Consider the following 24,251-nt stretch of genomic DNA (forward strand, 5'->3'; position numbering starts at 1 on the left):
CACACACACAGACTCATTCATTCTCCGCGTAAGGGTTCAGAATTGAGCAAAGGAGCGTGGATTAAACTGCGAGGGTGTCACCAGCGTCAGTGGGAAAGGAAACTGTGATGTCAGGGCTCCTCGTGTTTTACAATCTCATATACATCAACCATACCAGTAACCCCACGGAGATCCTATAATGTGATATGTGATTATATGGGTATCCCCTTGTACCAACATGTGTATATAGTTACAGTACTGCATGTGTGGGCTGACTATAATTTCCAATTCCCAAAATAGGGTTTTTCCCAACCACCCAATTGCCATCCGTTGACCAAATTATGTCCCTTTAAATTGGCTTCACTTACCAAAACACCCAAAGGATATCATCCTGACCTAAAGTTTGCCCTTATTATTAGTTAGTCATCAAGGATTAGGTCCCAAATGGCACCCTATTCCCAAAATAATCGGGAATAGGGTGCCATTTGGGACGCAGACAAGGACCTCCAGGCTCCTCTCTCTTCATGGTGGGCAGTATGTTTGTCTATGGTATAATCAGTGGGTAATATGACCTTGGCTTGGCAAAATGCATCTACAAGGATGTTATTTTTTTTTGCTTTAACAGAAAAGTGTAAGCAGCAGCGTTGAGACAGAGGGTTCATCCCAAATGGCACCATATTCCCTATGGGTTCCTGGTCAAAAGTTGTGAACTATGCAGGGAATAGGATGCCATTTGGGCAGACGAGTTTTGTGTGATAAAATGTTATTGGGCAGAAAGAGAGATATTGGAGTGTGAATGGGTTGTGGTGTAGGGACTAAATGGTAAGGTGCATAGCAGGCCTGTAGCAGGGCCTATATTTAGAACTTTTATGGGGTAACTTTTGAGTGTTATTGTCTTGTTGAATTTCATTTTGTTTTATGCTAGTAAAACATAGTTTTAATGCCTACAATATGAAGTCAAAGTATTTATGGAGCAAGATTAAAGTTTTTTTTTTTTTGTCATCGCGCCTTGGATAATGTAAGGAGGATACTGGCTTTGATGCACTCCAGCCTTTTTGTTTGTCCGCACACATCTCTTTGCGCATGCACACGCGCTCACACACACACACACACACACACACACACACACACACACACACACACACACACACACACACACACACACACACACACACACACACACACACACACACACACACACACACTATAGTTACCAAGTGCAAACAACAGTCTGAATGAGAAAAACTCATATTTAGCAAATAGGAATTTGCAGAGAACCACCCGGCAACCCTTTTAAATGATTAATGTTCGTTATGGACCCTAAGCCATTATATGTGCTTGCAAAGGGTTTATGGAGGGTGAGATGGGGGGGATTGAAGTGAATAACGTTTCTAGCCGAAAGCTCAGCATAACTCCTGCGCTATCTCAAGCATTTTGTGAATGATAAGCCAGTGTTGAACCAATTACATGGACCGTTAACTCTGCCTGAACCAATAGTAAACTCCCCTCATAGTCATTTAGCTTTGGGAGACTGCAAGTTAAAGGATAATGCTATGGTGCCGATGATGTAACTGTGTTGTGTGCCAGGGCTTCCGTTTGCCGGTAATTGACGGCTTTTGGCCGATAAATACAATTGTAGCCTGCCAAATTATCCAGGGCTGCCCTGCTGCTGAGGAGAGAGCGAGAGAGGAGCGTTGGCCTAGGGAGAAAGATAAATATTCTGATTGCAAGGAAGCTATCCTGTTGTCACAGATGGAGAGAAGATGTTCTCGGCTTCCTGTAGGTATACAGTACTTTTTTATTTCTTAACTCTCAATTATGAGTTCAGTAGCAACAATTTCACAAAGATATTTGATATGGCTTTGAGATACGGAGCCTGTGAAATGCGGATTGGCCATTGCGAGTGCATAGGCCTCATTGGGCGGTAGGCTACAACTTCAACATAGGACATTAAATGTCATTTTAGATTAGTACAGGGCTACTATGAGTCATGGTGATCTGTTTTGAGTTTCCACTTACTCATGTGGTGAATTAGCCCCAAATAAATTAGCCTATGATATTAGAGCATGTAAAGATGCAGGAAAATGAATCTCTATTGAACAACAAAAATATAAAAAAATTCTGGTGCTCTATTTTAAAAGTGAAATATAACCACTCTAGCATAAGTGTCTACCCACAATGCATGACAATCACTGAATTAGGTTGCATATTAAAATATTTAGAATCACAAAATGAAACAACTTATTTCTTCAATACCATCTCAGTAGACTTTTACACTTAAGCAATACGCCTCGAGGGAGTGTGGTATATGGCCAATATAGCATGGCTAAGGGCTGTTCTTTATCACAATGCAACGCGGAGTGCCTGGATACAGCCATTAGCCGTGGTATATTGGCCATATACCACAAACCCCAGAGGTGCCTTATTGCTATTATAAACTGGTTACCAACCTAATTAGTAAAAATAAATGTTTTGTCATACCCGTGGTATACGGTCTCATATACCACTGCTTTCAGCCAAGTTTATAATTTTTAATAAAGCACTGTGAATTACTTTATAAGATGATAGGCCTACTCAATTTTTCTATTGAGTAATGTGCAACTCGCTGTTCAGGTAGGATGCAATTTTGGAACTTTAATAGACTTTTTTGTATTTATAGTCATTTGTTTTACACGTATTATTATTATTATTATTATTGTATATTATTGTAGGGCTATTTATTAATCCAAGCCAGTTCTTTAAAACCTGTTACTGCAGTGGGCTCAATCAGGGTCACACAGAGTGTTTCTTGATAGTCTTAAACAAATCTACTTTGAAACAAAAGTATACACCTCACACACATGGTTATGGGCTTAACAAAAATAAGACACCTGTATCATGTCAGATATAATGTACGTTGAAATGTATTCAATTTTGTATTTGCATCCCAATATTACACTTTATATACAGTACATCACAGAAGACTGAAATATAACAAAACCGATTGATATAGAAACACTGGATTTTCTGCGTAAAAAAAGAAAAAAGATTTAAAATATGAATAACATTCCACCACTGAGGCCACTAGGACATTTGACGACAAGAAAGGGCTACATATGCAAAACGTTTTTTTTTTTTTCTGTTGAGACATTTTCATTGGCTAAATTAAGTTTGATTTGTCTTTTTAATTGTGTGCCTGTTGTAAAATAAATATAATTAGTCATTACTTTGTTAGGTACGGTAGGCACTAGCCTTTCTTGGTAATTACTGCAATATAAGCTGTGAAGGTTTAAACCAGTTTGCAAGTGTTTTGTTTAATTCCGTTGAGCCATTTCTTTGGCCAAATTAAGTTCCAACTATAATGTTGGGTTTTACGGAATATAATATCCTGCTCGTACTTTCTCTATAAACAATGGCTTGATTTACTTTTGATATTACCCTAATAAAGTTTAGAAACTTTTTGAAGGTTCGGTGTGGTGTGGCTATTAGCCTATTATACTGCAGGCCTATGATACGAGGCAGTGTGCAGAGGCGCTCCGACTGACTCCAACAGTTGAATGTTTTTGGCCTAGTTCATAGGCCTGCAGTTACTCCTATAATCTAACAATAAAATGCTTATCTTTTAAAAAAATATTCAAATTAAAAATGTACGAATTAGCCTCCTTCTGTACTCCTATATCTCTAAAGCAGACGCAGTAGCCTATCTGAAATGCATGTCGTGTCGTAGCAAGCCACCGGCATATCTCTTATCTCTCTCTCTGGGGCTAAGCTTCTCTTCCTTTTACATTTTTTGACCCCCAAAAATGAATATACCTAATACAGTGGACACCTAAGCCAATAGGCCTATGCAGTGCCCTGATGCATTTAGTGCTCATATCTCTAATAGCTGAACAGTGTGGTGGACAATATTTGTTTTAGGAAAGTAAAAATCATGGGGAGAAATATGCTCTAAAGTTTTGCATACGCTACAGATGGAAATAGTGTTTTTGTAATTAGTTATAGGCTGTTTTTAAGGACACGTAAATGTGGCTCATTTAGCCAATATCCGTCGTTTATGGAAGGCGCTGGCTGCGAGGGTGGACGGACAGCCTAATGGGTTACGTACCCAATGCATATCGATGATTGGTAAATAGCTTAAATGTCCGATAAATAAAAATATTCCCGGTCACTTGTCCAGCGCCAACTTTTCCTAACGGAAACCCTGGTTTGTGTTTGTAGAATAAACTTGATCTCCCCACCCTGCCAGTACTGATTTACAGCGTTATTAAATCCTGAACCATAACTGTTTTAATGTGTCAGGCAAAAATATCATTGTGATAATAAACGTCAAGGCAGTCTGTCTGCAATCCCAAATGATACCCTATTCCCAATGGACCCTGGTCTAAAGTAGTGCACTAAATAGGGAATAGTTGGGACTCATACATGTACTGGGCAGACTAAACTGAACATTAATGGATTAGCTTTTATTGTCAGCAGTATGAACAATATCCCTGGCATTACACTTTTCTGTTTACCCTCAAGCCTAAACACTAGGAAACATGTCAATAGGAATCTGCAGGGATATGTCTCTATCCGGTATATGAATAACAATACTTTGGCTAGCAGAGAGGATATCGCATATCGCCAACTGAAGATTCTTAGATGCAGGATAGGAGGCTAATGGCCACAGGCAGATGCATATCATTCTGTGTGGTGTGTGTGTGTGTGTGTGTGTGTGTGTGCGTGTGTGTGTGTGTGTGCGTGTCTCTCCAATGCTTGAGGCTGTGATGGTTGTAGATAGTTGTAGTTCCTGCCTTGATTCATAGCTTGAGGCATATTTGGCACAATATGATAAGACACACACACACACACACATACACACATACACACACACACACACACACACACACACACACACACACACACACACACACACACACACACACACACACACACACACACACACACACACACACACACACACACACACACACACACACACACTTGGTATAATAAGAGGGGGTTGACTGACTGTGACTGATTTTACGTACTGCTGAGCCAGCACCATTAGCCTCACACACATCGTCCATTCTCCAGCCAGCCATCTCCATAGAATAGAGAGACCAGGCTAGTACTGCCTCCAGTGGCCACACTATGAAACTACACCCTCCCGCACACTATGAAACTACACCCTCCCGCTCATTGAATGAATGAAGGAATGAAGCCCAGATGAGATGCTCAGTCTGCGTCACAAATGGCACCCTACATAGAGCCCTGGTCAAAACTAGTGCACTATATAGGGAATAGAGTGCCATTCGGGACACATACTTAGTTTGTGTATCTGCTGAGCTAGGATCTGGAGCTTGGACTGGGTTAGTCAGAGGATTTGATGTACCACACCACCCAGCTCCAAAACAAACACTTGATGGACTGCTGCCCTATTTTCCCTGCTTTGCAGAGCAGGGCCTGGGCCGGTCTGATCTGCTGCTACTGAGTCTGACCTATTGGTCAAATAAAGGTCAAATAAATTGGTGCAAAGGATGTGGCATAACGCGTAGGGCTACTGTGTTGCTGAACTATGGGTGCCATAGTGTGGAGGGCTTACCCTAACCTCATGAATAGTCCGTTAAACATTGTTTATCATTAGCTAAAACCATTGTCATGCTAGGGAGCAGCATTGTCTAACCTTCCTGTGTTCCTCTCTACAGGGCTTTCTACCTGGATAAGTCCAACCTTCCCCCCAGCTCCACACCTAAAGCTGCCCTCATAGACAAGGTAAGAGGATCCGGAAACACCATCTTCATAGGTTAGTTACAGTGGAGTCATGGTCTGATACTCACGTTATGCAGTCATAGCAAGTAGCCTTGTCCAAGCCGGAATGATCCATGGCACAATGGTCCTGTTTCTGTAGCGCGAGGCAGCTTGGTGTACAAGTATACCCCATGGACAGGATGCTAGTCTACCGCAGGGCCTGATACAGTAGTCCTACGGTATTAACCCTCCGTCCCTTTCTCCTACCTCTCCTTCTCCTCTCCCTCTCCCCCAGTTGATGCGTCCTCTGAATGCTCTGGAGGAGTTGTATCGGCTGATGGAGAGTTTTATCTCCTCCCGTCGCACGGCAGCCTGCCAGTATACAGCCTGTGGGGCGTCAGGAGTCGGCCTGCTTACCGTGGCATCAGAACTCTGCTCTCGCCTCGGAGCCACACACATCGTCATGTGCAACAGCGGCGTGCACCGGTGAGTGACAGAGAGAGAGAGAGAGAGAGGGGATCTGGCTGAAAATATTCAAATTAATATTAGAACCAATTGCACTTTATGGCAGTAAAGTGTGCGGTGTGCTTACAAAGCAAGAATTTGACAAATGGGACAAACCCCCAATGGAAACCCAGCATGCGGATTTCTGTAAGAGCATCCTCAGGCTACAGAGAAAAATCCCAAACATCGCATGCAGAGCAGAATTAGGCCAATTCCCTCTTCTGATTAATATCTAAATAAGAGCCACCAAATGTTAGAATAATTTAAAAACAAGTGACCCCCCCACTTCGGGCTGCGTCACCAGCAGTTGTGAGTCATGATCGCAGTAAAATTCCACATGACCGTTGACTCACGGTAATCTCCTCTTATGCACTCTGAGTCTTTGACAATTTTTAGGGCCTTCCTCTGACACCACCTGGTATAGAGGTCCTGGATGGCAGGAAGCTTGGCCCCAGTGATGTACTGGGCCATACGCACTACCCTCTGTAGTGCGGGTTAGGGCGACGCTAGGGTCCGGGTTAGGGCAGGGTTGTAACCTTAAATACCAATATGTGACCATAGAGAAGAGTCCCCTCAGCCAGCTGGTCCTGAGACTAAGTTCGCTAACCACTACCAAGCCAACAAAGCCTCAGGACAACCAACCAAATTATCACAAAGCAAAGAAAAAAATCTATCACGTATTGGAAAGACAAATTTAACTTCAATGCTAGTCTGCTTACAGCCAAATATCTGACCACTATGACTGGTCGAAAATGGAGAAAAACACTGACTATGTACAGTACATACTCAGTGAGCACAGCATGGCCATAGAACCTGGCCCAGAGAGGGGTCGAGACATAGCTGCATTTTTTCCTACATTGCCAGAACTATAAAGACAATTTTCTTCCCCCAAATTTAAAAACGAATACAAAGATTTTTAAACAAAGACAGAAAAGGAGAAAATCCAATATCGAAAAACCTCATTGTGGCATATTAGCTGCAAAATATGTCGCTTCCTGACACACCCGTAGGGACAGCCAGTGGAATGACCAACCAGTTATCTATCTGCTTCATCATTATTTAAATTATATCTGTCTATATGTTTGCTTTGGCAATGTATGTGGTAACACTTTCCATCGAGAGAGAGAGTGACTTGTCCCTTCTCCCATTGTCACCGCTCCTCTCACATTGTCCCCCATTTCTCTCCCTCCCTCTCTTCTTTCTTCCTCTCTATATCTCCACATTCTGTCAATCTCTGACAGTTATTTAGCAGGCTTGGCTTTCCTCACACACACACACACACACACACACACACACACACACACACACACACACACACACACACACACACACACACACACACACACACACACACACACACACACACACACACACACACACACACACACACACACACACACACACACACACACACTATGTTCTCTCTATTTGTCTCCATCCAGCCTTCTATATCCCCCCTACATTTCTATGGCGTCTCCATTACCACATTGAATGTACTCATTAATAGGTCTGAATCCCAAATGGCACCCCATTCTCTATATAGTGCACAACTTTTGACCAGAGCCTTATGGAACCAGGTCAAAAGTAGTGTGCTATACAGACAAATGGCTGCCATTTGGAACACAGTGTAGAACTTGCTATTAATATACCTTCCTCTGCATTAGTTATGAAGCGGATACTCTTAGTAATGGCTTTCATTGTTCCTTAAAGAGATGGTTAGTGCCTTTTTAAGTGAATATAGCACTTTTTAGACGGGAAGTCAACGACAGGTCAATTACTTCCATTCTTATTACATTCCATGTCTGCGTTCCGAATAGCAACCCTATATCATGCACTGCTTCTGACCAGAACCCTGGTCAAAAAGTAGTGCACTTCATAAGGAATAGGGTGTAATTTGGGACGCTACCTATATAAGGTTCCATCTTTCACCTGCCAGATCTTGTCTCGATTCATCATCCTGTGGGACGGAAATATCCTGATCGTTTGTCACCCCTGATCCCCGCTGCTGCTTCATTCTCTCTTTCATATTTTTATCTCTTTCTCGCCCTCTTCCTCTCTCTTGCCGTCTCTCGCTCTCTCTCCCTCGCTCTCTCTCCCTCTGTCAGTCTCTCTCTCTGTCAGTCTCTATTCCACACACACACACACACACACACACACACACACACACACACACACACACACACACACACACACACACACACACACACACACACACACACACACACACACACTTGCGTGTGGTGGTGTGAATGACAGTGTGATAAAGTGTTGTGGAGTGAGCTGCCCGGCTGGCTGAGCTCTAATAGAAAGCCCCCGTCAGACTAGTGACTGCTGCTCCTTTATTAACTCACAGCCGTGTGTGTGTGTGTGTGTGTGTGTGTGTGTGTGTGTGTGTGTGTGTGTGTGTGTGTGTGTGTGTGTGTGTGTGTGTGTGTGTGTGTGTGTGTGTGTGTGTGTGTGTGTGTGTGTGTGTGTGTGTGTGTGTGTGTGTGTGTGTGTGTGTGTGTGTGCGTGCGTGCGAGCGCATGTCCGTGCGTTCAGATGCGTACACGAGGATGTGTGTGTTCGAGCACCACTAACTGGCCACAAGTCACCCATACAGGCAGGCTAAGTGTAGCGTGACAAGGCAGGTCAATTCTAGGGTTATTTGTCGGCCTGTTTTCCCGCCCTAAATGCTATTCCATCTAGAGGGTTCTATAGAACGGGTTCCTGGTTCCCGGTACCATGTTTTTCTTCCACAGCCTGTTCTTTTCTAGAACCATCTGAGTGTTTTTCTACGTACAGAACCACTCTGCTCTAACTTCATATTAATCAAAACACTGTTTATGGAACAATTCTTCCATAATCAAATATTCATCAAACTCTGACGCAGTACAGGATACAGCTTAATAACATGTTTTTTTTTCTGGAAACAATTCCAAATCTGACAAACGCAGTAATCCCAAATGGCACCCTATTCCCTATATATTGTATGACTTTTGTAGGGCTCTAGTCAAAAGTAGTGCTCTAAATAGGGAATAGGGTGCCATTTGGGAATCTGACTGTGTGAAATCTTAATGGATTCCAGAAGGGTAGAAATAAGGAAATAGCAGGATGGTATTTATGAAACACTATGAAGCCAGGCCAATAGATTAGTAATGTAATGGAAACTGCACTATCAGAGAGGCAGGCAGGCAGCTCGTGCGCACTTGCACGCACACACACACACACACACACGCACACACACACACACACACACACACACACACACACACACACACACACACACACACACACACACACACACACACACACACACACACACACACACACACACACACACACACACACACACACACACACACACACACACACACACACAGGTTGCTCTATTGATGTGATTAGTTGGCCTGATGGGCGAGGTAGCAGTGAGGTTTAATAACAGTGAAAGCAGCAGCAGTGTGATATTCAGGGGCTCAGCAGTTTACAATGTGCTGCCTCCGCTCCTCTGTTTCTCTCTTTCTCTACAATGTGCTGCCTCTGCTCCTCTGTCTCTCTCTTTCTCTACAATGTGCTGCCTCTGCTCCTCTGTCTCTCTCTTTCTCTACAATGTGCTGCCTCCGCTCCTCTGTTTCTCTCTTTCTCTACAATGTGCTGCCTCTGCTCCTCTGTTTCTCTCTTTCTCTACAATGTGCTGCCTCTGCTCCTCTGTTTCTCTCTTTCTCTACAATGTGCTGCCTCCGCTCCTCTGTTTCTCTCTTTCTCTACAATGTGCTGCCTCTGCTCCTCTGTTTCTCTCTTTCTCTACAATGTGCTGCCTCTGCTCCTCTGTTTCTCTCTTTCTCTACAATGTGCTGCCTCCGCTCCTCTGTTTCTCTCTTTCTCTACAATGTGCTGCCTCTGCTCCTCTGTTTCTCTCTTTCTCTACAATGTGCTGCCTCTGCTCCTCTGTTTCTCTCTTTCTCTACAATGTGCTGCCTCTGCTCCTCTGTTTCTCTCTTTCTCTACAATGTGCTGCCTCTGCTCCTCTGTTTGTCTCTTTCTCTACAATGTGCTGCCTCTGCTCCTCTGTTTCTCTCTTTCTCTACAATGTGCTGCCTCTGTTTCTCTCTTTCTCTACAATGTGCTGCCTCCGCTCCTCTGTTTCTCTTTCTTTCTCTCTCCCTCTCTTTCTCTCTCTTTTAGTCTCTCTCTCTCGCTCTCTCTCTCTCTTCTGTCTCTCAAGTCACCCCACAAAACCCTTTAGATAGGGGGAGCAGGAGGTGTGAGCTCACACTGTTCCAGAAAGACTACGAAGAGAGTATCTTAAAAATGACGATGGACTGATTGAGAAGAGGGGGAAGAACAAAAAGAGGGGACAGGCAGATTCTCATTCCCAGATGCTTTGAATGGAATTACTACTATTTATCTGAGCGACGTTTCCATACAGTTCAACTTACATATCTACCTTAGACTGCTGGAGCCAGGAAGTTAGTCACATTTAGTCGATTTTCAGTCATCTCTTTACAGTAGGATTATCATCGACTGACGGGCACTCAAAGATGTTTCAGAGATGACCAATGACCATTGTTCATTGTTGTTGCTTATCCGTCATGTAACCTTTACCGGGAGTAAAAGGCAGAGTTTCTGCAAATAAAATGCAACCGTAAACATCTCACACACTGCTACATACACTTTCATCATCGCATGTCACACATCAAAGCTGAGATGGCAAAGTACATCTCCTTTTCTCTCTCTCTCTCTCGCTCTCTCTCGCTCTCTCGCTCTCTCGCTCTCTCGCTCTCTCTCCGTGTCTATTTCCCTCTCTTTCTATTTCCGTGTCTCTTGGTAGCATTTTCATTCCCTCTCTCCCCCTCTCTTCCCTGGTTTATCTGTATGGGCCCAGGGCTAGGCGAATGGAGCTTGTAAATTGGCTGTGGGTTGAAAGCAACGGCATAAAGCAGATGGCTATAAATCAGCTGTTGCAGTGACACCAGCCCAAATGAACAGGGACTCTGTCAGCATCACACGCGCGCACACACACACGCGCACGTGCGCACACACACACACACACACACACGCATGCGTGCACACACACACGCACACGCACACACACACCTCAGCCTCATGAGCCTGGTCGTGGCAAGACCAAAATGGTGGCTGAACAACTCCTTGTGGGTTGTGGCACCAGGTAATTAGACAAGCTTTAGGTGGTTGGTAGGGATTCATGGTATGACCGCTGGCTTAGTCCCTCGCCACGTTGTTCTATAGTTAACTGCTGTAAATGCGGTTAAAGTGAAGTGTTCGTTCTGGCTGGTGGATAAATGTACCACACGAACATGAGACAAGATGGGAGGATAGTTTATCCTCACGTCTTTGGCAGCAGCACACCTACTCAGCCATGTTCTAGAAAGCTGACACCAGTCCAAAGCAGTTAGTGGAACTGAAGCTCAACAGGACTTTTGGCTCCGCCTGATGGTGTAGTAACCCTAGTTGGTCAAACTCATGTCCAACTCATGTCCCAGGAAAGTATGGTGATAAATATTGTATTGAATTAAGAAGAATTGAACACTAGAGAGAGACGGTTGGTTGACAGTTTGTCATCGCGTCTTTGACAGCAACTAGTGAAATGTAGAGAAACATCAAACTCCAATGATCTATCGTTTTCACCAATGTACTCTTACAGGAATGCAGGCTGGCGCTATGAGAGAGTTTAGACTGTTAAATTGTCTGTAAAAGGGTTGTCGATCGATGGGGCTGTGTTGCTTGTTGTCGTAGAGGGGTTCCCTAGTGGCCTTGACATCTGCCGCTGGATGTATACTGTACACTAGGGTGGTGTGTGTTTTGAAAGGGTTACTTACTGTAACTTGTGAATCAATCCGAAACTCAGAATACACCTCACACACATCACACCTCATCTTCAGTGAGAGTGTGTGTCTGAGGACACTAGGGTTTTGTCTCAAATGGCACCATATCCCCTATATAGTTTGCTTGTTTTGATCAGGGCCCATAGGGCTCTGGTCAAAGGCAGTACACAATACAGGCAAAGGGTGGTCATTTGGGACACCCTACTGTGTGCTTGGAGTCAGCTAGCTGCCTCACAGGGATGGAATGTATCAATTCTCTCAATGAAGGTGTTTAAGCTTTAAAATTGAACATAAGGATGTTTACATTCCTTCCCATCTCTCACTCTCACCCACTCACTCACTCACTCACTCACTCACTCACTCACTCATTCACTCACTCACTCACTCACTCACTCACTCACTCACTCACTCACAGTTATTTTAAATCAAAAGAAAGGATTCATTATTATCCTAGTTGTTAGTGAGCTGTGAGTGACATTATAATGACTATTAGATGTATACATCAGTAGACCTATATGCTAAGGCAGACAAATATGATGATGACACAGCTACAATAACAGATGAATCACTATTTTGTACTGGTAGGGGAAAAGTACTTTATAGCAGTGTTGTCAGTAATGGCTTTAACTATATTTAGTTGATAGGCTGAGGCAAAGGCAGAGAAATATGATGATAATGAGTGTCAAAAAGAGCAAAGCGAGATTCATATAATTAGATTGTACTGGCAATTGATAGGGGGATTTTGTCCTAGTAGGGAAAACAACTTTACCGCTTTGTTGTCAATAATGGTAACTCAGCGTTCCTTACCCACCAATGGAAGACATGCTGTGGGATGGGAGGATGTTTGAGAATTATGTACAGTGCATTCGGGAAAGTATTCAGACCCCTGAACTTTTTTCACATTTTGTTACTTTACAGCCTTATTCTAAAATGGATAAAATATACACTACCGTCACTTAGAAATGTGCTTGTTTTTGAAAGAAAAGCAAATTTTTTGTCCATTAAAATAACATCAAATTGATCAGAAATACAGTGTAGACATTGTTAATGTTGTAAATGACTATTGTAGCTGGAAACGGCTTATTTTTTATGGAATATCTACATAGGCATACAGAGGCCCATTGTCAGCAACCATCACTCCTGTGTTCCAATGGCACATTGTGTTAGCTAATCCAAGTTTATCATTTGAAAAGGCTAATTGATCATTAGAAACCCTTTTGCAATTATGTTAGCACAGCTGAAAACAGTTGTTCTGATTAAAGAAGGAATAAAACTGGCCTTTAGACTAGTTGAGTATCTGGAGCATCAGCATTTGTGGGTTTGATTACAGGCTCAAAATGGCCAGAAACAAATAACTTTCTTCTGAAACTAGTCAGTATATTCTTCTGAGAAATGAAGGCTATTCCATGCGAGAAAATGCCAAGAAACTGAAGATCTCATACAACGCTGTGTTCTACTACTTTCACAGAACAGCGCAAACTGGCTCTAACCAGAATAGAAAGAGGAGTGGGAGGCCCCGGTGCACAACTGTGCAAGAGGACAAGTACATTAGAGTGTTTGAGAAACAGATGCCTCACAAGTTTGAGAAACAGATGCCTCACAAGTCCTCAACTGGCAGCTTCAGGAAATAGTACCCGCAAAACACCAGTCTCAACGTCAACAGTGAAGAGGCGACTCCGGGATGCTGACCTTCTAGGCTGGGTTACAAAGAAAAAGCCATATCTCAGACTGGCCAGTGAAAAGAAAAGATTAAGATGGGCAAAAAAACACAGACACTGGACAGAAGAACTCTGCCTAGAAGGCCAGCATCCCGGAGTCGCCTGTTCACTGTTGATGTTGAGACTGGTGTTTTGCGGGTACTATTTAATGAAGCTGTCAGTTGAGGACTTGTGAGGAATCTGTTTCTCAAACTAGACACTCTAATGTACTTGTCCTCGTGTTCTGTCCAAAGCACTTACCTCTGACCTCTGTACCCTCTACAGCTGTACCCTGAGTGTGACCCTGGAACAGGCAATCCTATTGGCTCGTAGCCACGGCCTTCCCCCACGATGCATCATGCAGGCTACTGACGTCATGAGGAAACAGGTATGGAGCTGACGGCACCACACACACACACACACACGCACGCACGCACGCACGCACGCACGCACGCACGCACGCACGCACGCACGCACGCACGCACGCACGCACGCACGCACGCACGCACGCACGCACGCACGCACGCACGCACGCACGCACGCACGCACGCACGCACGCACGCACGCACGCACGCACGCACGCACGCACGCACGCACGCACGCACGCACGCACGCACACACACACACACACACACACACACACACACACACACACACACACACACACACACACACACACACACACACACACACACACACACACACAGTCTTCTACAACTAACCTTGTGGGGGTGCAAAATTCAGTCCCATTCAAAATCCTATTTTCCCTAACCCCTAAACCTAACTCTAACCCTTCCCCTAACCTTAACCCCCAAATCTAACCCTAAAACTACCCTATCTCCTAAACCTAATACTAACCTTAACCCTAAACCCTGTGGAAATAGCATTTGTTCTAGTGTGGACTAACAAGATCTCCCCATTTGGTCAAATTTGAGTTTGTTTACTATTCTTGTGGGATCTAGAAGAAAAATAAACGCACACCTATTTAGGCGAGGTGCTGGCTAGCGGAGTAGAACACTTGAAAATAAAGGAGACTCTAACCAACGTTATGACAGCCAGGCTGTCTTCATCAGGGTATAATCACAAACACTGCGGGATGACTTGTTTATATCGTGTCAAAAGACACACAGGTGTCTGTAATCATGGCCAAGAGTGGCCTACTATCATTGGTTAATTCTCAAATATTAAAATGGCATACAAAGAACAGCATACAAAAAACAAATGGATAGCATACGATCATAGATTCATTTTAGACTACACAAGCTTACAAACAATTACAATGGCAAAGTCACAGTAATCACAAGAATGGCTTCAGATCAAAGTCTACGTTGAGACCGAAGGGAGCAAGGGTCTTTAAGTTAAAGATCCAGGCAGCCTCTCTTAAACACGTCCACACACACTCTCTCACTCACTCACTCACTCACTCACTCACTCACTCACTCACTCACTCACTCACTCACTCACTCATTCACTCACCTACTTTTACAGCTCAATAACCTGGTTGTTATTGCAAAAAGGAAATGTGTTGTTTTCAATGACATACAGTACCTGGCTGAAGAAAGGTTAGATGAATCCATCACTCCTCTAGTACCCACTCCCCTCATCTCAAACCCCTCTGTTGTTCCCCTTGACATTCTACACATCCTTTTTCCTAACGCTACTTCACAACAGCAGATAGATGTATAACACTAACCTACTACTATATATTCATATATGAGCGTACACACACACACACACACAGTCTCTTTCTAGGTTTTTTTAAACACACCTCAGCCATACTGTGAACCATTCTTTCTTGGAGACTTGCATAAAAGCACAGCCTCTTCTTGTACCATGCAAAGTACTGTAACGCTTCAGGTTGTTTTTATACTGTGTCCGTTCTTTCTCCGAGAATTACCACTAAAAGCACAGTCTAAGCTTGTAACCAAACCTAAAGAACAGGCTGCTATTGTTCTCAATGACACACAGGACCTGGCTGTATAAAGGTTAGATGAATACATGTTCACCACTCCCCTCCTCTCAAACCCCTCTGTTGTTCCCCTTGACATTCTACAGGCCTTGTTCCTAACGCTACTTCACTACAGCAGATAGATGTATTATTCCAACCTTGCTGAGGAATGGATGTGTGTGTGTGTTTTGAAGAATGGTTTGCTTCCGGCAATGAGAATATGTTGTTAATAATTCGACAGTGTTGATCTCCTCCCAAGGAGACGTCGTAACTCGTGTGGTGGATATTAAAATTTTTGGGAGAAAAATCAGAATACGTCTCTTTAGTTCTGCTGTAGTGGCTAGGTCTATGTTCCAAATGGAGCAATTTTTCCCTGTATAGTGCACTTCTTTTGACCAGGGCCCATAGAGCTCTGGTCAACGGTAGTGCACTAAATAAGGAATAGGGTCCCATTTTGGACTCATCCCAGAGAGTTAATATCCAAAAGATACGCTCATGTAGTCGCTAATTCTATTTGTCTTTGAAGAGTCATCGCCAACTGAGATTATGCCAATAACCAATTTTATTTTAATCGCCAGGCAAAGCTTGTTATGCTATCTCTATTTTATTTCCCATGACCTGAATAGTTATAGCATTGGTTACCTTTACAGAAATAACGTTTGCCTGCTTCACAAATGGCACCCTGTTCCCTATATAGTAGGGCCATAAGGCTCTGGACAAAAGACGTGCACTGTATAGGGAATAGGGTGCCATTTGGGACGTACCCTCTGTGGTGTTGGTTCCCTTCCTGGATTTATTTAACCAAAGAGAGAGCTCGGTCTCTGCAAACCAGCAAGCTTACCACTGCATTTGAGCTAGTTCTCATTTTTACCTCTGTAAGGCTATTTCTAAAAGCTTCTCCTCTCCTCCCTTCTCTCTCCTTTCTCCCCCCTCTATCCATTTCTCTCTCTATCTGATTATATTGTTGCCAGAATTGACTCCCCTCTGCTTGCCAGCATACAGGATAGGGCGGTGTGTGTGCAGGCATGTGTGTGTGTATGTTCGCTCGTGCTTGTGCATGGCTCCTTGGTTAAGTCCAACCGTCTACCGTGAAACTATTACTATCCCTCCACACACTCCTTATTTATTTTCCCAGGTAAAGTCGTACTGTCATTCAGAGCCTGTTCTGTTTTGGCCTGTATCTCCTCACCTCATTAGTAAGACTGTGAGTGGCCAGTCAGCCAGCCAGTCAGCCACAGGGTAATGCATAGATCGCATCCCTAATGGCACCCTATACCCTATAAACCGCACTACTTTGGACCAGGGCCCACAGACACATACCCACAGGGCTCTGGTCAAAAGTAGTACCCTATATAGGGTATAGGGTGCCATTAGGGACTCAGTCTCATAATGGAAACCTAGGGTAGAGAGAGGCTACTTAGGCTTGTCTTCGGTCTCACAGAGAAGAAGTGGGCAGTTGGCCAACAGGAGCACTATACTATTAGCTGTTTGACCATCAGCTGGAGTAGATGGTTGATACTTATTCAAAAAGTTCATCCAAAATGACACCCTATTCCCTACATAGTTCACTACTTAGTGCACTACTTTCCACCAGAGCCCTATGTGGTCAAAAGTAGTGCACTATGTAGGGAATAGGGTGCCATTTGGGACACCTTATTGAGTGTTTCAATGCACACAGTGATTGAAGTACGTAATGATGTTCATTTGAGTAGGCTGAAGTGTGTTAGGGTGCATCCCAAATTGCACCCTATGGGCCCTGGTCAAAAGTAGTGCACTCTAATAAGGAATAGGGGATCATTTGGGACTCTACGTGTTTGAATGGATTCTTTACAGAGACACAGTGAAAGAGCCTTTTGTCATTAGTTCTGTTTTGCAAGGTAATGGCACAGTGCTAGGAGACCATATTTCATGCAGTGTATTGTATTTTCAAAATGGAGATTAATGCTGTATGGATATAACGATTTATCTTGTTAGTTTGTTCTTTACAGTGCATTTTTATTTTGTCAACTTTTAACATTTTAAAACGTTGTTGACTGTATGTCTCTAGGTCATTCACAGGTCATTCATTAAAGTGGTATTACATTTCATCTCATTTAAAACCTCCAAATATTCCCGGGACATTTCTAAATGTATAACTCCATTATGAATCAAATCAAATTCATTTATAAATATTGTTTTACGTCAGCAGATGTCACAAAGTGCATATACGGTATGACCCCAGACAGTTAAGTCCAAACTAAGTGAGAAAGATGTTTTTTTAAATTCACCAGATAGGTGCAGTGAAATGTGTTGTTTTACAGGGTCAGCCATAGTAATACGGCTCTCCTGGAGCAAATTAGGATTAAGTGCCTTGCCTGGCTCAGGTATTTGAACCAGTGACCTTTTGGTTACTGACCCAAAGCTCAAACAGCTAGGCTACCTGCTGCAGCCAGTTAGCTTTAACCGCTAGGCTACCTGCTGCAGCCAGTTAGCTTTAACCGCTAGGCTACCTGCTGCAGCCAGTTAGCTCTAACAGCTAGGCTACCTGCTGCAGCCAGTTAGCTCTAACAGCTAGGCTACCTGCTGCAGCCAGTTAGCTCTAACAGCTAGGTTACCTGCTGCAGCCAGTTAGCTCTAACCGCTAGGCTACCTGCTGCAGCCAGTTAGCTCTAACCGCTAGGCTACCTGCTGCAGCCAGTTAGCTCTAACCACTAGGCTACCTGCTGCAGCCAGTTAGCTCTAACCGCTAGGCTACTTGCTGCAGCCAGTTAGTGTAACAGAACAGTCTGGAAAAACAGCCCAAGAGTCCTGTTTGCATCCCAAATGGCACCCTATTCCCTATATAGTGCACTACTTTTGACTAGAGCTCTGATCAATAGTAGTGCACTATATAGGAAATAGGGTGCCATTTGGGAAACAACCAAAGTCTTCTGTATCATAGAATATGATTCCAACAGAAATCACCCATCATAATGTACCTTGAATCCCTTGTCAACGCTCAATCTGGAAAGGATTTGAATTGCATATCTGTTTGAAACTTTCCCAGGTTAGGGTAAGGCAAGGTCAGACTGTTTAAGAAGTCTCTTTACTGACTGGCCCATGGGTGTAAATGAGTCTTCAGCTATTAAGGGCAATGGGTCACAGCGTTGAAGAGCAGTCTTTCTAAGACAAACCTCTTCTCTGAAGTATGCTTCGGTCTCTCAGATGTGTTTCATTGCCTAGTAATGTTTAAGTAACTCTTAAGTAACTGTTTTGAAATCCATTCTCAAGTGTGAAGCTAATGGAGACTCCAGACACAGGCTAGGGACCACTGGAAAGTATTTCACAAATGAACCCATGCTTACCTAACCAGCCTCATCTCCAATCTCAGTCTCTCATTTGCTCATCCAACCCCTCTTCTCTCCAACTAAACTCTTTCTCTATGTGAATGTGTCCTCAATCAACCTAACACAGTTGAATAAAGACTAAACCCTATAGAGGTTCCAACATCCCACTGGTCACCATAGTCCCACCGTCACGTAACCAGTCTCGACATCATTCTCCCGTTGGTTTATTCAACCCGTCTCCAATACAACTCTTCCACAAGTCGTTGCAGTTTGAGATTGTGTCCTCAACCAAATGATCAACTGCTGTGTCCTCTAACACGTAAAGCCGTTGCAGATGGAAGAGGGACAGTTTCAGTGCTCCGTTCCTGACAGTGGGGGATCTCTACCTGGAGGGTTATATGTGGATGGATCACTGTGATAGACCATCGCTGTAATTACTGATGCTATCCACACACACACACACACAGGACAGACAGGAGACTGTCTGACTGAATGACTAAGGTGTACTTACAGACAGGGGTTAGACGGGTTATGGACTCACAGAGAGACTTGTTAGACATTGGTGATGCTGCTGGCGTAAGAGAGACTGACGTTTCAGTGTCGTTCTGTGTGTATTGCGCGTGTGTTTGCCCATGCAACTGTGCATGCGATCGCACTCGTGTCTGTGTGCGTGCGTCTGTGTGAACGCAGGTGTTCTGGTGTCTGACAGGGTTTAACTCAAAGTTGCTTTATTTTCCCCCTGTAGTCTAGTATCTGCAGACTCAGAGCAGAACACTACAGTTACAACATTAGTGCTGATCATACACCCCTCCGTGTGCTGATACAACTATCTCTCTCTCTCGCTCTCTTTCTTTCAATCGCACCTGCTCACCCCCAGCTACCTCATCTAACCCCCATCTATCTCTCTATTTCATCTCCTCACAGCCAAGGCTACAAACCGCATCTCGCTGGTTTTAACAGTAAAGAAGCGTTTTAATCGACTTCCGCTGTCCTCCAGATTGGCTGAATTTCCTTTGCATCTCCACCCACCAGGTGCACGTTCTTCTCCCATCCCCTCACACATCTTTCTCTCAACCCAGTCTGTGATCCTATCTCTCTCTCCTCCATCCTTCCATCTCCCTTTCCATCACTCTGCTCCCTCTACCCCCCCCTCCTATAGATCTGAATGGACAGTACACAGTGGTATCTCGCACAGTGTAGGACCGAGCTGTACTGTATGACACCCCCTTAACCACCCAGCTTATTTATAGATGCTGTTAATGTAGAGGAAATGTCCAGGATTTACACCCAGGTGGCCTGTACGGTGACTAGTCACCCCAGGCCCTGATAGATAGATACAGTATTTAGATAAAGGCCAATCTCTGCGTTTCACATGGCACCCTATTCCCTATGTAGTGTACTATGGGCCCTGATAAACAGTACTGCACTATATAGGGAATAGGGCACCATTTGGAATGCAGGCAATTTCTGACCTCTCTCGCTTTCTCTCTGGATGAAAACTGCACATTAAACAACCAGCGGCAGCCGTGATTAAATCTGATTGATTCTCATCTCTGAGTCATGCCCGCATCCCTCATCCCTCAGGCATTGGAGACATGTCGTCTTTGTCCTAAATGGCACTCTATTCCCAAACGTCTCTGGTCAAAGGTAGTGCACTATGTAGGGAATAGGGCGCCATTTGGGAGGCAGATATAAATGATGTGGCCTAGCCCCTCGGGTTCGTCTGGATGTACGCCCCGCAAACAAGTCGATCCAACAGTCTTTGACAAGGCCATGAGGGTCTAAAATACAGAATGGGGATGTTGGAACTCTTTTATCATAACTTTTAGCTGTTCTCCTGGGTCGGATGAGAGATGTGCATTTCCACACCTGGTGCCCCAAGGCTGTCACTAAAGTTCAGTTGGAATTCAATGATTTGCTCAATTTCGATTCTCTACCCTTCTCCCGGCGTGTACGTTCAAATAACCCCCTCATGGATTTAAAAGGAATTGACAGGTGTGAGAACTAAATAAGGAGGGCATATCCTGCAGCCATGCTTCCACCAATCCAATGCTGTTAAATGCATTCGGGGGAGTGAATGAAGAGGGGAGAAGGGTTGAGAATTCAGAACGCAGCAACTGGTTTCTGCAACGATTTGTTCCGAGTGTCTTTATGCACTGTGGATCAAGGTCTTGTGGAGCAGAATGGTTCAGTGATGCTGAACAAAGTGTGATCTGAGAAAACAGCAGGAGATCATATAATATTTATAACAGGATATCATTTATTTACTGGCCATCTCTGCTTTGAGGCCTGCTTGGTACATAAACTCAGCAAAAAAGAATGTCCCTTTTTCAGGACCCTGTCTTTCAAAGATAATTCGTAAAAATCCAAATAACTTCACAGATCTTAATTGTAAAGGGTTTTAACACTGTTTTCCACGCTTGTTTAATTAACCATAAACAATTAATGAACATGCACCTGTGGAACGGTCGTTAAGACACTAACAGCTTACAGACGGTAGGCAATTAAGGTCACAGTTATGAAAACTTAGGACACTGAAGAGGCCTTTCAACTGACTCTGAAAAGCATCAAAAGAAAGATGCCCAGGGTCCCTGCTCATCTGCGTGATCGTGCCTTAGGCATGCTGCAAGGAGGCATGAGCACTGCAGATGTGGCCAGGGCAATAAATAAATTGTCTGTACTGTGAGACGCCTAAGACAGCGCTACAGGGAGACAGGGCTGACAGCTGATCATCCTCGCAGTGGCAGACCACGTGTCACAACACCTGCAAAGGCTCGGTACATCCAAACATCACACCTGCGGGACAGGTACAGGATGGCAACAACAACTGCCCGAGTTACACCAGGAACGCACAATCCCTCCATCAGTGCTCAGACTGTCCGCAATAGGCTGAGAGAGGCTGTACTGAGGGCTTGTAGGCCTGTTGTATGGCAGGTCCTCACCAGACATCACCGGCAACAGCGTTGCCTATGGGCACAAACCCACAGTTGCTGGACCAGACAGGTCTGGCAAAAAGTGCTCTTCTCTGACGAGTCGCGGTTTTGTCTCACCAGGGGTGATGGTCATATTCGCGTTTATCGTCAAAGGAATGAGCGTTACACTGAGGCATGTACTCTGGAGCGGGATCGATTTAAAGTTGGAGGGTCTGTCATGGTCTGGGGCGGTGTGTCACAGCATCATCGGACTGAGATTGTTGTCATTGCAGGCAATCTCAACGCTGTGCGTCCCTCATGTGGTACCCTTCCTGCAGGCTCATCCTGACATGACCCTCCAGCATGACAATGCCACCAGCCATACTGCTCATTCTGTGTGTGATTTCCTGCAAGACAGGAATGTCAGTGTTCTGCCATGGCCAGCGAAGAGCCCGGATCTCAATCCTAATGAGCACGTCTGGGACCTGTTGGATCGGAGGGTGAGGGCTAGGGCCATTCCCCTCAGAAATATCCGGGAACTTGCAGGTGCCTTGGTGGAAGAGTGGGGTAACATCTCACAGCAAGAACTGGCAAATCTGGTGCAGTCCATGAGGAGGAGATGCACTGCAGTACTTAATGCAGCTGGTGGCCACACCAGATACTGACTGTTACTTTTGACCCCCCCTCCCTTTGTTCAGGGACACATTATTCAATTTCTGTTAGTCACATGTCTGTGGAACTTGTTCAGTTTACGTCTCAGTTATTGAATCTATGTTATGTTCATACAAATATTTACACGTTCAGTTTGCTGAAAATAAACGCAGTTGACAGTGAGAGGACGTTTCTTTTTTTGCTGAGTTTAGTTAGTAACTATGCCTTGTCTAAAGTGTCAAGTGTTGTGATATTTCTTTAACAAGGTTGTGGTTAACATCCTAATTAAAATTACAGTCAATTCAGGAAATACATTGAAATGCCAATTATTTTTAATGCTTTTCAATGAGGAAAATGTGAAACTGAAATTTGGTTTACTTTCTGAATTGACTGGAATTGAAATGGAATTGACCCCAACCCTGTAGGTTAAGAGGACAGCACTTAGTTCTTGCCTTAAGTTCCCTTTAATACACTCAAAACACTCAATAGGGAGCATGCTATCTTGCAAGCCAAAATATAATTGGATGATAAAACTATGGTCAATTGCAGAAGCAAACCCACAGTGTTTAGGCCTTCCTCTGTGCAAAGAGGGCATGCTATCCTGCAAGCATACAGTATATCTATGTCTACCTAATGGCTTGCTGGAATTGATGATTCTGTTATGTCTTTCAGGGGGCGAGAGTTCAGAATTCAGCCAAGAACCTGGGAGTGAGAGACCGCACTCCGTCCTCTGTACCTAGGTAAGCTGAAGCCCCCCTACCCTATCCACACCTACACAACACCATAGAGTAGTAATCTGCACCAAGGGAAGCTTATAGAGCTTCACCTCATCCACATGCTACTAGACACAACACCACAAAATAGCTTAATGATACAGTGTCTTCAGAAAGTATTCATACCCCTTGACATATGCCTGAATTCAAAATTCACTAAATATATATTTTCTGACCCATCTTCACACAATACCCCATAATGACAAAGTGAAAACAGGTTTTTAGAAATGTTTGCAAATTTATTTCAAATGAAATACAGAAATATCTTATTTACATAAGTAAGTCTCTAAGAGCTTTCCACACCTGGATTGTGCAACATTTGACCATTATTCTTTCCAAAGTTCTTTAAGTTCTGTCAAATTGGTTGTGAATCATTGCTCGACAACTATTTTCAGGATATGCCATAGATTTTCAAGTAGATTTAAGTCAAAAGTGTAACTCGGCCACTGTCGGCCACGGAACATTCACTGTCTTCTTGGTAAGCAACTCAAGTGTAGATTTGGCCTTGTGTTTTAGGTTGTTGTCCTGCTGAAAGGTGTATTCATCTCCCAGTGTTGGGTGGAAAGCAGACTGAACCAGGTTTTCCTCTTGGATTTTGCCTGTGCTTAGCTCTATTCTGTTTTTTTTTATCCCGAAAAACTCACCAGCCCTTAACGATTACAAGCATACCCATAACATGATGCAGCCACCACTATGCTTGAAAATATGGAGAGTGGTACTCGGTAATGTGTTGTATTGGATTTGGCCCAAACATAACACTTTTTATTCAGGACATTTTTTGCAGTATTACTTGAGTGCCTTGTAAACAAGATGCATGTTTTAGAATAGTTTTAGTATTTACAGGCTTCCTTCTTTTCCCTTTGTCAATTAGGTTAGTATTGTCGAGTAACTACAATGTTGTTGATCCATCCTCAGTTTTCTCCTATCACAGCCATTAAACTCTGTAAC

General features: G+C 43.9%; 1 protein-coding gene across 1 annotated transcript in view; it reads left to right on the plus strand.

Moving 5' to 3' along the window:
* prex2 (phosphatidylinositol-3,4,5-trisphosphate-dependent Rac exchange factor 2) overlaps positions 1-24,251 on the plus strand; it is a 246,130-nt gene that overhangs the window by 197,626 nt on the left and 24,253 nt on the right. The window contains exons 37-40 of the mRNA XM_071328774.1: positions 5,646-5,712; positions 5,984-6,174; positions 14,000-14,102; positions 23,203-23,270. Coding sequence (XP_071184875.1) covers positions 5,646-5,712; positions 5,984-6,174; positions 14,000-14,102; positions 23,203-23,270 — 429 coding nt within the window. The remainder of the gene's footprint in view (positions 1-5,645; positions 5,713-5,983; positions 6,175-13,999; positions 14,103-23,202; positions 23,271-24,251) is intronic.

Source organism: Salvelinus alpinus, chromosome 10 (assembly GCF_045679555.1).
Source record: "Salvelinus alpinus chromosome 10, SLU_Salpinus.1, whole genome shotgun sequence".
Lineage (NCBI taxonomy): Eukaryota > Metazoa > Chordata > Actinopteri > Salmoniformes > Salmonidae > Salvelinus > Salvelinus alpinus.